This window comes from Rutilus rutilus (assembly GCF_951802725.1).
Source record: "Rutilus rutilus genome assembly, chromosome: 22".
NCBI classification, from domain to species: domain Eukaryota; kingdom Metazoa; phylum Chordata; class Actinopteri; order Cypriniformes; family Leuciscidae; genus Rutilus; species Rutilus rutilus.
In genome coordinates, this window is record NC_140227.1 from 28,127,570 (window position 1) to 28,142,969 (window position 15,400).

The 15,400-nt window shown below is 36.6% G+C and overlaps 2 protein-coding genes across 3 annotated transcripts; both read left to right on the top strand.

Moving 5' to 3' along the window:
• The first annotated feature begins 635 nt into the window (after positions 1-635).
• sh2d5 (SH2 domain containing 5) lies at positions 636-7,078 on the top strand. The gene is made up of 10 exons (XM_084396024.1): positions 636-791; positions 1,202-1,282; positions 1,447-1,527; positions 2,688-2,762; positions 2,841-2,987; positions 3,222-3,422; positions 4,142-4,322; positions 5,081-5,186; positions 5,994-6,150; positions 6,262-7,078. The coding sequence occupies exons 2-10, from the start codon at positions 1,232-1,234 to the stop codon at positions 6,451-6,453; spliced, it is 1,191 nt and encodes a 396-aa protein (XP_084252150.1). The 5' UTR covers positions 636-791; positions 1,202-1,231; the 3' UTR covers positions 6,454-7,078.
• A 132-nt stretch (positions 7,079-7,210) lies between these two features.
• Positions 7,211-15,334, top strand: kif17 (kinesin family member 17). 2 transcript variants are annotated; one of them, XM_084396022.1, is made up of 15 exons: positions 7,211-7,709; positions 7,814-8,061; positions 8,418-8,564; positions 8,781-8,882; positions 8,961-9,150; positions 9,236-9,688; positions 9,773-9,861; positions 10,159-10,315; positions 10,407-10,498; positions 11,092-11,210; positions 11,752-11,980; positions 12,930-13,188; positions 13,553-13,632; positions 14,365-14,491; positions 14,599-15,334. In XM_084396022.1, the coding sequence occupies exons 2-15, from the start codon at positions 7,831-7,833 to the stop codon at positions 14,784-14,786; spliced, it is 2,463 nt and encodes an 820-aa protein (XP_084252148.1). In that variant the 5' UTR covers positions 7,211-7,709; positions 7,814-7,830; the 3' UTR covers positions 14,787-15,334. The 2 variants fall into 2 exon arrangements, with proteins under 2 accessions (XP_084252148.1, XP_084252149.1); XM_084396023.1 differs by having other exon boundaries at positions 7,211-8,061; positions 14,617-15,334.
• The last annotated feature ends 66 nt before the right edge of the window (positions 15,335-15,400 follow it).

Here is a 15,400-nt window from a genome sequence, read left to right on the forward strand (position 1 = left end):
TCAAGGTCTATAAATATTTTTTCACAGATACAGAAACAACTATTTTCAGAAGGTTATCTGGTCATGTTTGATTCGCTTAGCCAAAAAAGCATTCTGTTCAGACGACCACACAAATTCTGCATTATATTCATAGTTTCCCAAAAAGGAATCGTCGCTGCATATTTTCTTGAATATTTCAAACGCATTGATTGAATTAACCGTTTCGAAATGTTGAATCTTTGGAAAAGATTCAGCAATTCCTTTTGGGCCACTTAAAGGGATAGTTCACCCAAAAATAAATATTGTCATACTCACCCTCATGTTGTTCCAAAGCTTTGTGAATTTCTTTCTTCTGTTAAACACAAAAGAAGATATTTTTGAAGAACCAATTAATTGACTTCCATAGTATTTTTTTCTTACAATGGAAGTCAATGGTACTGTCAGCGTCAACTGTTTGATTACCAACATTCTTCAAAATATCTTCTTTTGAGTTCAAAGACAGAAACTCATGCAGGTTTGGAACAACATGAGGGTGGGTAAATCATGACAAAATGTTTGGTTGAACTATCCCTTTAAAAGAGTCAGGATAAACCTTAAAGATTTTAAGTGAATCAGTTTGATGAATCAGTCACCAATTACCTGTGCATCCATGCATGTGTGGTGTAGGCGGATCTTGTCAAATCTTTCCCAATGGATCCAGTCTGGCTCTGAATAGGCGGGATTTAGAGAATTAAGGTGAGTCAGGAATGGATTGCAAAACCCCTGGAGGATAATCGACCCACCCTGCCAGGTTCAGTCGTGTGGGCTAATTTGTGAGTATCTGTCTCCTCTGGCTTTTTTTTTTTTTTGCTTCATTGTAACTACTTTATGGATCCTTATGTAATTATTCAAGCGTTAACTAGTAAAGCGTTTGTTTTGATTTCTACTCGAGTTTCCCGATATAGCAATTTCTTTCGCTTTCGTGAAAAAGTTTGGCTGTGTCTCAAAACATACTTTTATTTTGACCATTATTGGCACGTTTAGAGTGTGAACCGGTTTGAACACCTTCTGCACAAATGTGTCTGTTTATCTTTGAGCAATGTCGACGATTTACTTTCACTTTTTGTGCTGTGCTGTAATTCGTGAAGTTAAAACGTTGAAGGAGTTTGTAATGCAGTTCTGACTTGTTCTGGCAAACCCTGACCTCTGTTTTGTCATTTTTATTATTTATTATTTTGAACAGTAGATAAAGCCAACAACAGCAGGCTTGGATATGGGTGAGACAGCTGGCAGGGAACATGGGATTGTTACAAGATCTGCTGAGGTGAAAATTATTGAAATATTTGAATGCTGTAGCCACGTCTGGTTTTGCAACTAAGTTTTGAAATTGCATCTGTGGTTTTATTGTATAGTTTCCTCCTACATTGGGATGATTGTATCATGAACTCATAGTTTTGCTTTTACTGAGTAAACCCTCTGTTTGTCTAGTATATTGGCTCATTTCCTGTGGATGACAGTTGTTTGGATGATCAGATTCAGCAGCTGCACACTCAGCTGAAGTCTCTCAAGGTAATGTGTGTGCTGTGAAGTGAATCTCAAGAGTATGTTTACTTCTTTATGTGTTTTCAATGTAGAAGTTTGGACACTTGACTGAATTTGTTTTTAATGGTCTTAAAAGCCTTTTTATCTAGGCATATGTGCTTGTAATCAGTTTTGCAGACAGGCATATTATGCACATGCACGGGTATTTAATCATTTTAATGACTATTATTGTAAAATGTGGACGATTACTCAGAACAATATTAAGAACATTACTACACTACATACAGTGTTGGGTAGATTACTTACAAATTGTAGTCTATTACTGATTCCAAATTGCATGACAAAGTTGTAGTTAGTACCGTAATCCATTACATATCACATTTAAGGTAATGTACAGTAATCTGACTACATTTAGATTACTTTTAACCTTGTTTATCTCATTGATTTGTTGAACAGGATAAGCTTGTACCATTATTGATATAAAAATACAAAGGGAAAGAAAATCTATTTCGATCTTTATCAACAACATGAAGTGCATTAAATATTACATTTACGTCAGGGTTTTCCAGACTGGGCGTTTGTGGTTGAACTGCAGAGGGTCTTTGAGTTCAATGAAAAGCTATTAATTAAATCACAAAAATAATAATAATAATAATAAATAAATAAACAATACATTTTATTTGTTAACCTGCATGTATCACTATTATCATCATCATCATCATTATTATTATTATTATTATTATTATTATTATCATTATTATTATCATTATTATCATTATTATCATTATTATTATTATTATTATTATTATTATTATTATTATTGTTGACCTAACTTCAAACTTTAATCTCAGGGGGAAACTTCAAGTAAATATATTAGGTTAAAGATGTTCAGCTTTTCCATGACATTTCTAACTATATTGTAAATATTTTTCTACAGACCTTTGTTGATTAAGACCTACTGATTTTGATTAAGCAGTGATTAAAGCAATTCCTGAAATATGAAACATCGATTTTTAAAGGGTTATCTAGTTATGTTTTCAATCTGTTCCTTTTAGTGATTCAGTCAAGCGGAATTAATAATCTAATTAATAAAAAAAGAAATTACTTTGCTATTATTGTACAATGTGGAAAAAAGTAATACTTTTTGACTGGTTATGTAGTTTACTAATGAACATCTGTGTTTGCAGAACTGCAAGAGCAAGCGAACCGTCTCATTGAAATTCTCTGTCAAAGGAGTCAAAGTTTATGATGAAGATGAAAAGGTAAGATCATCTTGGGATTTCTGACGTTTATCTTTGCGTATGTCAGATGGTTTAACTCTTTGGTGTGTATCTCATCAGACGCTCCTCATGGCTCACGCCATGTGTCGAGTCTCGCTGTCCACCGCCCGTCCGACAGATGCCCAGTTTGCCTTCGCCTCCCATAATCCTGGAAGTTCTGATGCCCAGCTCTATTGCCACCTCTTCAAAGCCAGACATGCCAGAGCTGTAAGCCTCAGCACGACAAAGCATCACATTTAATTGTTTGTAATATTGCACATCTGTTCTAGAATCAAGAATGTGGTTTTAGGTTTCTCAAGTGTGATCTTTAGAAGTGGCAAAACAAATGACAGTAACATTGCACACTAAAGAATGTTGAAAATGTCAAAATGCACAATAGTTAGAAATAAGAATAAATGCTCAACCCCTGCAAGAATTTGAGGGTGTTTTTCCCAAATAAAGGCCCAGTTCCTGAACCTGCTGCTTTGCCGCTGTTTTCAACTGTATTTTCTGGAGAAGCACCAAGAGGAAGCTCAGGATGAGTGTTCGGGGAACAAACCAACTCAAACGCCATCGCTGCTAAATCAAGGATTCCCTCTCAGTGTCAGCGCCTTGGTGTCTTTCCGCAGGGCCCCAACTCAAGGCCTGCTACCTGGGGCGAAGGTTTGTTCTCACCGTATCTAGCATAAAGAGCTTTTTGAAGTTTATTATAACCTTGATAAACTTTCAAATGAAATTTGTGCAAGTGGCTTAGAAAACATTTGATTACTAGTTCAATATTATTGAATGAAGCCCCCAAAAAAATTGCTGAATATTTTTTTTGAGATTCAGCGATTCCTTTCGGGCCTCTTAAAGTCAGCCGGTTCTTTTACCACGAAAAAATATTTTGAATTGTCCCCCAATTATTATAATTTTTTTCTTATCAAATCATAAATTTGCAACTTGTGTTTTTTTTTTACGCATTTACAAAAGGTTAAAAAAAAAACACTTGAGCTGTAAGTTTGTCTAAATTTTGTCTAAATCATTTGATTTAATTTTATATACAATAGCCTCTAATAAAAAAAAAAGTAATTTTACATAAATAGAATCAGGTTTGCTATTATCGGTTACAACACTGATGATGAAGTGAATTGAAAATGTTTTGTATTTGCATTCTTGTTTTTTTGTAAGAAATCTAATATTAGGTGTGCGACCTTCTCTTGTTGAACTTTTATTTATTTTTTTATAAAAAAAAAAAAAAAATTGATAGCATGATGCTGTCAATGGAGCTTAAGTTGTCAATAACCCTCAATATTCCTTTAAAACTGCCTAATTCCTCAGTTTTTCCAATAATTGGAATACTGTACTGTTCTGCAGTGTTCATGTCGATTTTCCCTGACCAGGTGTTCTCACAACAGAGCATGGAGCAAGTGAGCAGTCCTGAAGACGGTCCCACTTCCTCTCCCACTATAGTTCGCAAAATGGCGATCCGGACCAAAGAGCTGCGCTCCGGAGCATATCGCTCTTTTACATGTACTCCCCTCAAACAGCGCCACCTGCAGGATAAACTGAGTGCACCACAAGGTGGGATAAGTGTTCATAGGACACTTTCGAGAGTGAGAGAGTTCTTTAGGTAATGCACACATCTGGTTAAAGTGGCTGGCCAAATTAAAACACAATGGGTTAATTTATTATACTGATCATTTATCTTTGGTTTTGGTGGTTGGTGAGTCAAAAAAGGTGCTGGGGATTTCCACATTGTTGTTTCTGCCAGTTACCACAAAATAATCCGTGTATTTTTAAATTTTGTATGTGTGTGTGTATGTGTGTGTGTATATTTATATATTATTTATTTATTGTGGGAAATGCCAGTGTGTTCATTTGTCTTTGCGTGGTTACGCCACGTCTGTAAACTGAAGGAAGACCCGGCTATATGGTGTGTGCTGAGGATGTAGTTGCTTAGAAAAGACTTTACCTCTCGTTGGTTTCATATGGTTTACATAATCGCAGATTGAATATTTGTTTTCAATTTGAATCAGCAGATGGCACATCCCCAAAAAAATAACTCCACTAGTAACCTGCAATTATGTTTTAAACCGAGATGGCCATAGAGAGGCAATATATACTGCAGCTTGAAAATAATAATAATAATAAAAAGTTTATTTAGAGAAACTCAGTAAAAAATGTGTGCTACTCAGAATATTTGAACTTGTGGTCAGTCCAAACTAAGAACGCTGCAGTGTTTTCTTTTGCCAAAGAAAGCAAACACGGACATAATTTGTGAAACCAATGAGAACTTGATTCCTCTGGGAATCTGAAGAATCTTTTCTTTTGTGAAACAGAAAAGGCACAGGCCAGTGCAAACGCATGCATGTCTCGAGCTCCCAGTTTGGCCGAGACAGAAGAAGCTCTGGCTCACGCAGTGTGGTGCTGGGCTGGCGTGTCTAGGTCAGTATTGGTGCACAGTGGCCCTGCTTTCTGGTCTGGTAAACTTAAAGGGATAGTTTGGCCAAAAATGAAAATTGTCATCATTTACTCACCCTTAAGTTGTTCCAAACCTGTGAGAGTTTCTTTCTTCTGCTGAACACAAACAAGATATTTTGAAGAATGTTGGTAATCAAACAGTTGATAGTAGCCATTGACTACCATAGATTTTTGTTTTTCCATACTATGGAAGTCAATGGGGTCCATCAACTGTTTGATTACCCATATTCTTCAAATGATCTTCCTTTATGTTCAACCGAAGAAAGAATTTCACACAGGTTTTGAACAACACGAGGATGAGTAAATGAAATCATTTTTGGGTGATCTATCCCCTATAAAAGTTAATGCTTTATTCATTTTTTTTAAGCAGTATCTCTTAATATTAATTTGTGCATGTTTCTCCATGCATAATTCTTGCATGCATATTTAATTGGCATTTAGGCTAAAATAGAATCTTTTTTTTTGTTGTTGCTTTTGTTTTCTGAGCTGATTTTGGAGAATTTATATCTTCACAACATATAAAAATAAGCAAGGTAATACATCAATGCCTGGTTTCACGGACAATGCTTAAGCCTAGTCCCAGACTTAAATGCATGTTTGAGCTGTTTTGCAACTTGCACTTTTCCTAATTTTCCTAATTTAACTAAGGCCTAATACTGGCTTAATCTAAACACTGTGAAACCAGGCCCAAAGGAATTCATTTACATGGCTTTTAATCCGGTACGTGTATTGTTCAGTAGTTTAGTGTTGAGTATTTGGTTTCCATTACAGCAACTGTAGTTCCTCACTCCTGGCAGATGATGTCTTGGGTTCCTTCCTCCTTTGTCCTCATCCCAAAAAGCCCAACCGTTGGTCTCTTACAGTCCGATTTCCATCGGGACTGGTAACTCATTCTGTTAAGAATTCCAAGGGGAAGTTCCGCCTTGAGGTGAGCAAAGATGAAACCTGTTTTTTGGTTTTTTTTTTTTTTTTTTCTTCCTCTACTCTATAACTACTTGTCAGAAGTCAAATGTAGCAAATGTTTCATCTTCATTTACAGAAGTGCCACATTGAATTTGAAAGCCTTGCTGCTTTGATCGAGCACTACACAGAGTTCAGTGAGGAGCTGGAATGTTTTCTGAGCTGTGCCCGTGTCAACCACAGTTACGATTGGGAAGAGATGGTCAAAAAGAGTTTACGTACACCACAGGACAAAAAAAAGGGCACATTTAAAGACCAAAGTTGGGTTTGAATCCTGTCTTTCTGCTCTGTGATTATTATTATTTTTTATATAACCTTTTTTATTTATTTTTTTATGTATACTACATATTTTACTTGGTTTTAACAGTTACAGAGATACTGACATGAGTAAACCTTCCTAACCAGGATCTTAAGTCATTGGCACCTTTTTTTTTTTTTTTTTTTTTTTATATTTTGAATGGACACTTTGTTTTTGCCTGTTGGCAATAACCTAAACCCTTCTAAAGCACTCACTTTGTTGGTATTTTCTAGGGAAACAAGCACTTGTTTTTCATGTAAATGTCAAATTTAAATGCATACTCAACAACTTTTGCAAAGAATGCATACCTATGCGCATGTACCCTGTATTATGTCTTTAAATTCTGTGTTGTATGCGTGTACACATTGATTGCCCTTTTCACTCTCTTGGTTGTATATTATCACTAGTTTTAGACAACTTTTTTGTGATTACCTCAAACCCTGAAAATATCCACTACCCAGTTAATGTTTTTTTTTTTTTGCTGCTTTAATATTGTTTACCTCTTGCACATTTCACCTCTTAAATGCACACTTTTCTGTTATCAGCTTTACATCGATGTAAATGTCTTGCCTCTTTGCATAAACTGATTTTACTTTCATTTTGTCTCCTTTTAATGTTCAAAAACTATTAGAATACTGCCATCTAACCAGATATGTTACAAAATTAAATACGAGTAGATACTTGGGGTGTGTGTGTATATGTATATGTATACATGCATAGGCTCAGTGTGGTTAAAAATCGTTTTTTTTTTGCATTGATTGACATACTCATTACTGCAAAGCCTATATTAATAACTTGTAAAGTTGTATGATAATATTAGTTAACTAATGACATTTTGTATTTTATGGTTTTAGTTTATTAATAGTTTTAGTTTAGTTTTAATTTGGAGGAAATGTTCCGACGGAATGGTTCTTATATGTTAAAGTTATACTGCGAATTTTGTGGAATATTTTGTGCTTAATTTTTATGAAAATAATGGTCTTACTGGTTTAAAAACATGCTCAAAATACATGAAATATTTATTGATACATGCTGGCTTTATTTATTATACTTTATGAAAATAATAAGCAATATTCAGTACGCATGTCATTGGGGGCGCTCTGAAGTTTGGAGTTGCTAGGCAACGCCGAAAGCCTCAGCAAGAGAAACACGCTGCTTTATTTGTTGTTACGAACCGCAGCCTGACCTCAAACGGGTCTTGACGGAACTTGGACTGGATGACAGTGTTCGTAAGCGTCTTTCCTAATAACAGAAGAGCTGCTTGTCTTCATGATATGACCATGACACCTTGCAGTCTGATCTTTAGAGAGAAATGTCCATTTCTGTTCAGCAGATAAGCATCCGTTCCAGATGGCATCTGAATCCGTAAAAGTGGTGGTCAGATGTCGACCACTGAACGACAGAGAGAAGGCGCTGAACTGTAAGATGGTGGTTTCCATTGACAGCAGTCACTGTCAGTGTTTCATTGAGAAACCTGGAGCCTCTGAAGAGCCGCCCAAACAATTCACGTTTGATGGGGCTTATTATATGAACCATTCCACTGAGCAGATCTACAACGAGATCGCATATCCCCTGGTGGAGGTAATATTGATTTTTGTGTGTGTGTGATTGGTGGTCAGTGTGACAGCTAGATCTTCTAGGGCCAATTACTTTCCAGTGTTCATGCCCATATACTGCATATTGGTAATCTGAAACCTGTTGTCCCTTATCTGAAACACAACACCATAGAGTTTAAATTAGTCACGGAAGTAAACTACAACCCTTCCTATAATTGGTTATTTACTAGATGCACGTGTAAGTTGGGCGATTTAGACTCTAAATATGAATATCTATCTATCTATCTATCTATCTATCTATCTATCTTGTCTGTCTGTCTGTGTTTTTGCATCATGTACTAATCAGTGTAAAATATATTGTTGTTTTATAAACACTTACAGGGTGTAACTGAGGGCTACAATGGGACAATTTTTGCTTATGGACAAACAGGGAGTGGCAAGTCGTTTACTATGCAAGGTGTTCTAGATCCTCTTTCCCAGAGGGGAATCATCCCTAGATCTTTTGAGCACATCTTTGAGACAATCCAGGTAACCAATTTGCATATCATGTGATTTTATATAGATAGGATGCCATCATAGTATAAAACCTAATATTCACTGACATTTAATATTCAATATGAATGACAAAGTAAAATATTATATCATTCAAAAGTTTATGGTCTGTAAAATGTTTAGAGCCGAAATACTATATAGTCATTATGATAACGTTTTTAAGTAACATTTAACCTGAACTTTTCTATTAAGTGTGCAGAGAACACAAAATTCCTTGTACGGGCCTCTTACCTGGAAATATACAAGGAGGAAATCAGAGATCTTTTGGCAAAAGACACCAAACAGAAGATGGAAGTATGTCTCTCCACTGATCAAAGCCCATTGTATATTAGCTAAAATGGGCTGAATGTCTCAATGCTGTGTGTGTTTTAGCTGAAGGAGCATCCTGACCGTGGTGTGTATGTACGGGATCTGTCCATGCACACGGTGCACAGCGTTGGGGAATGTGAGCGGATCATGGATCAGGGCTGGAGGAATCGCTCTGTGGGATTCACACTCATGAACAAAGATTCATCTCGTTCACACTCCATATTCACCATTCACATGGAGACCTGCAACATAGGTTTGTGTCTCAGTCACACATTTTTACTGAGTTCTGCATGAATAAATCTATATGCAACATCTCTGTAATCTTCATATGAGTTTAGATGCTGCAGGTGAAGAACATCTGCGTGCTGGAAAGCTCAATCTCGTGGACCTTGCAGGGAGTGAACGACAGTCGAAAACCGGTGCTTCTGGAGATCGCCTTCAAGAAGCCACCAAGATCAACTTGTCTCTTTCAGCTCTTGGCAATGTTATATCTGCATTGGTGGACGGTCGTTCCAAGCACATCCCGTTTCGTGATTCCAAGCTCACTCGTTTGCTTCAAGACTCTCTGGGTGGAAACACTCGTACCCTCATGGTAGCCTGTCTCTCACCTGCCGACAACAATTATGAAGAGAGCATCAGTACTCTACGCTACGCCAACCGTGCCAAGAGCATCCAAAACCGCCCGGTCATCAACGAGGACCCAAAAGATGCCCTCCTGCGCGAGTATCAGGAGGAAATCAAGAAGTTGCGGGCGTTAATCTCTGGGCAGCTGGGGTCTTCCAACCTCAGTTGTAAGAAACACAACATTTATGTAAATTTGAATCTCTTTGAATAGTGAAAGAGTGCAATTTCGACTTATATTTGTCTGTTAACAGCACTTTTGGCTGGTCAGAATTCAGGAGATCCTCCAGCTGTTCTGTCGCGACCCCAGAGCAACACATCAGAGAGCGACAGTATAAAAGAGGTGTGTACTGATATAAAGTCAATGGAAGAGTTTTAAAGTTGTTGTTTCTGCACTAGGATGAGGCCTTCATCTCGGAAGATCTTGAAGAATTTTTGAGGAAACTTTCTATTTTAATGTGTTGATTGTTTTTTTTCATTGTCAATAGAAATACTTAAGCACTAACTCATCCATTATTTGCAATTTTTTTCCTGTATAGCATAGCATTGCAAAGGTTGTGGGTTCAATTCCCACAGAAAGCAAGTTGCTTTGGATAAGTGTCTGCCAAATTCATAAATGCACATGTAAATGTAAATTTAGGAATATGAGAAGAAACTAGCGAGGCTGCAGGCCGAGTATGATGCCGAACAAGAGTCCAAAGTCAAACTCCAGGAGGACATTGCTGCCTTGAGAACATCATACGAGACCAGACTCTCTTCTCTGGAGAGGTCCAGAGCTAGTCGAACACACACCACTGGTAATGTTGAAACTAGTTTTCTTTCGGCACAGCTTTAAGTTCTATATCGTCTTGATCTGGTCGAATTGTCTTGGTATCTCTCCTTAAACAGATGGCCCTCGTGTGGACCATCCTAAAGAAGAGCCCATCACTGCACCTGTGGCCACACAAGAACAGGCGAATGTTGACCACGATGTTCCCGAGGTGCTTTGATTTTGCTTAAAACAAGTCAAAGTCAAGTCAAATTTATTTATATGGCATTTTTCACAATACAAAGAAAATGCTTAGAATATCCAAATATCTAGTCACATTTAGCAGAATAGAGCTGGGCGATAATATAGTTAACATTTTGCGACAATACTAACAATCAGGCAGTTAGATATGCTCTAGTACATGGGTGTGCAAACTCGGTCCTGTAGAGTTTAGCTCCTGGCCTCAACACACCTGCCTGGAAGTTTCTAGTATGCCAAGTAAGACCTTGAGTACCTGGTTCAGGTGTGCTTCATTTCGGTTGGAGCAGTATACTATATATATAAAAGTTGGTCATACTTATACTTTATATAAAGAGCTGGGCGATAATACAGTTACATTTTGCAACGAAATAAAAAATCTGCCAATTTGCTCTATAGTATATATCACTATATGTGATGTATGTATATATGCGGATAAAGTTAGAGATAATATAACCTTATGTATAGAGCTGTTTGAAAATACAATTTACATTTTTGTGACAGTATAAACAATAATTCAGCCAAGTGAGTTTTTGAATCTTGTTGAAACGACTCTTGTTTGTGTAGGAGAGTCCGTCTTCTGCTGCTGCCAGTGTTAAAGGAGCTCCCAGTGGCGAGAGTTCGGTTTTAGCTACAGTTGTGGTCGCCACACCAGATCAACTGGACCAGAAGCATGTTTTAGAAAGGTGAGATGCTCAGATAGCCATTTGGGGTCAAGAATTGGAGCAAATGCTGTGGCGCATCCCTATTAATTTAGTGCACAAAGGCACCAAAAAGTATTTGAACACTTAAAAATGTATGAATGTCATTGCATTAGATAACAAGAAAATCTGTGCTATCTGCAGACAAATGATATTAGGTCTTTTCTCAGAACTAACGTCAGCCAATTGTGCAATGACTGACTTTGAATTCTTTGAAATAAATGCAGTTTGGTTGCATGTTTTTTTTTTTTTCTGGATGTAATACAGTGACGCTCAAATAGAGTTAAGGCCTGTTCATATAAGGAAGATAACTATATATTAGCGTCCACACCACTGATCTATATAATGACATTGTCAATGTCATTCTATATAGATCAGTGGTCCACACCAAAGCCGACACATGAATTTGAGGGAATTCTTGAGGGGCTCAAAATGAAACAAATGGAAACTGAGGGGGCACATATCGCCTCATGGCATTTTGCTTGGTCCAAAATGAACTTGAATGTTATATTTTGTTGGCCTAAAGGCTGCAGCAGCTGGAGCAGGAGTTTGTGGGTGGAGAGCAGGTGAGGAACGAGGAACTGAAGCAGAGACTCAGACAGAGGAAGACTCTGGCTGACCAGAGGAAGAAGCAGCTAATCGAAGCTCTGAGCCAGAGCAGTGAGGACAGCGACAGCGTTCTGCTGAACGTATACGATTCCATCCAGGAGGAAGTTCATGCCAAGAGCAGACACCTGGAGAACACACAGAAGAAGGTTAGAGCTTTTAGTACTCGGATAGTGTTTAGTATTCACTCAACATTCCACTGTTACTCAACATGTCGTTGTTCAGAAATTATGTCACATGAAAGTTGTGGAAACAAATTAGCAATTGCATATTGATTTGTATTATTTACAGTATATATCAAAATTAGTGGTGGGCAGCGATTAATCGCATCCAAAATAAAAGTTTGTGTTTACATAATAAATGAGTGTGTACTGTGTATAATTATTTTGTATATATAAATACACACACATGCATGTATATATTTAAGAAAACTGTTATTTATATATAAAATATGTATATTTAAATATAATATAAATATATATACAGTATATACATGTTAATATTTTTTTAATAAATACATGTGTGTAAATAATTATACACAGTACACACACATATATTATGTAAACACAAACTTTTATTTTGGATGTGATTAATCGGGATCACGGGGTCATCTAAAAAAAATTAAAATCAAAATCAAATCACCTTTATTGTCACACTGCCAAAACACATAAGTGTAGTGATAGGTGAAAGTCTTTGGTACATGGTCCGAACAGTACACTTACAAGGCATGACATTACGTAGATAGATAAAAATATACAAAACAAATAAATATAAAGTACACAAAATACAAATATACACACAATACAGAATGTATACTATATAAATATACACGCAGTATTTATGCAGTACAATATACACAGGAGTACTGTATATACAGTATGTATATATATATATATATATATATATGTGTGTGTGTACAGGACTAAATATTGTTTTGAAATAGTAAATGTATAGGATCTATGATCTACAATAAAAAAAAAAGCATATAAAAAGCTTATTGTTTTTGTCTTAACTTCTAGATTATATTTCTAGTTTTGCTATTGAGAAGAAACTATAGAACCAATCTCAAATGTCCAATTATGTTTATGTAATGAACAGTTGAAAGCTGCCAAGTTGGAGATCAGGGATCTTCAGGCAGAGTTTGAGATGGAGAGAGATGATTATCTGGCCACCATCCGGCGTCTAGAGCGGGAAGGCCAGCTCCTTCAAGGAATCTTGGAGCGCATGGCGCCCCTGGTGCGAAGGGACTGTAACTACAGCAACTTGGACCGGCTGCGGAAGGAAGCGGTGTGGGATGAAGAGGGAGGGACCTGGAGACTGCCAGAGGTTGTGGTGCAGAAAACCACCTTACCTGCAGGTGAAATGCTGGAAAGAAAAAGGCTGCAGTGTGAAATTCCTAAGAATCTTGATGATCTTTGTTTAATCGATTTTAAAAATTAGATACTATACTTTTATATACTAGTTTCTAATGGGATCGTAGAAGGTTAAAAAAAAGAGCTTGTTCTGCACCAAAATTGATTCAAAACAAATCATTAGTCACCAGTAACTCAGAATCTACAAACTAAATCTATTTTTTTTAACGATAATAATGAATAATGGAGAACAGGCTTTTAAATTGTGCATGTCCAAAAAAGGAAATGTGCAGGTGCACAAAAAAAAGCTAATGTTTCAGTCAGTTGCTTGTGTGATTTAAAGGTATTCTCTCTCTTCTTGCTCTGCAGTGCCTCCTTCAGGTGTCATTGCCCCTGGCAGACTCTCAGCACGCAGGAATTCAGCCTCAGACCTTGTCGACCCTTTTGTGGTATTCAGACAGTGAATTAACACTATTCAAACATGACTTCTGACATTTACACACAGATACACTACAAATGAATCAGATATACCAGTACTAGTCAAGTCAAGTCAAGTCTACATTCTACTACAGTACTACATTCATGTACCACGTTCAATGTTTGTGTTTTTACACTTGAACTTGCTAGCTGATGATCATTTTAAACCTGCAATAAAGCAATCCTGTGTTACCTTAATTATTTGCATATTTATGAGGTGCATGCATATATATATATATATATATATATATATATATACTGTATATATATATTTAAAAAAATGCCTTTACTCCAGTATTTTTGCTTTGGCCATTTGAAATTGTGTACTGTTTGGCTGAAAAGATTATGTAACAAGTACAAAGCACATGAATATTTAATGAGGCAAGCATTGTTTAGTTTATGATTTGTTACCATTCTAGCCCTAATGCAGTTCACACTATATAACTCTGGAATTACAATCCAGAGTTGGCACTGTAAAAGCGCTAAAGTGTATTCTAGGGTTAAAAAGTGGTCTTAACCCACATAAAAAATATGTTTGAAATGTTCTTAATCTTAACCCAGGGTTAAAAGCAGACTGGGTTTAAAAAATATGTTAACCCTGGGTTAAGTGTAGTGTGAAAAGTGTTTAATATCCCTAGAATCTTACTTATGAATATGAAAAACATCCATAGCTTTGACTCATGTCCAAATGACTCTCTTTTTAGCAAGAAGTGGAGGAGGATCGCTACAAGGAAATGTTGAAACGCAGTGATAGCCAACATATCGCCACTAACTACTTCAAGCCAAAACGGACCAGTCAGCTGTTGGCCGGCGACTCTATTAAAAACACAAGTAAGAAATTGATGTAATATTAACTTTACAGATTCATGTTAATTTGTTTCTCTCATGCAACTGCTGTATGCTTATAAATGTTGCTAATTCTAATCATTTTGTCTCAGTGAATTATTCTGGTTCAGTCGGTAATGGTTCAGCCCACCAGACCGCCAGTGGGTCCAGTTTGTCTCCTCTAACCGTAGAACCTCTCCCTCCGCGGCCCTTCCGTTTGGAGTCCCTTGGAGTCCCACCTGCACACGGCAAAGTAAAACGCAAGAAGAGCAAGTCATTCATCCCAACTGAGGGCAACTGACAGGACACGGCTTTACAAATCCTTTGTCTATATAAGAGAGTCCAGAGCTTTATATCTTTTAAAGCTGCTATTATCTGATTTTATTTCATATGTACATATATAAAGACATATTTTATTGTATTAGTGCTTAATGACATACAGGGTAACTTCTTTTAATTTTAAATGTCACATAATGGAATGTAAGCACTGTCTAAAACATAGGAATTTTAACTAATACTACCTGAAGTAGAAATAATACCTTTTGCTGCAGTGTTTTTATTTTACACTGAAAACCCATGCTGCTGTCTGTATTATTAAATAAGTATTTTTGTCCCGAAAAACTGATCTTTTTAAGATTTATCCCACAGACAAAAGTGTCTAATATAACTAGGGATGTTTCTGAGATAGTATTTCTATGTACTTTTTCTAAGCCACTTATATAGAAGTGACTTTTTAATGGATAAAATTAAGTCTTGTTCCTATGGGCCGATATTAACATGCATCTCATTAGCAATATAAAATGGGTTGCAAATGTTTCTTTGTGTTGTTTAAATTCCTTCTTTTTTTTTCTTTTTTTTGGTGATTCATCTCTTGTAGCCAGACTCAAAACAAGTAGGTATGATAAATCCTAAAAA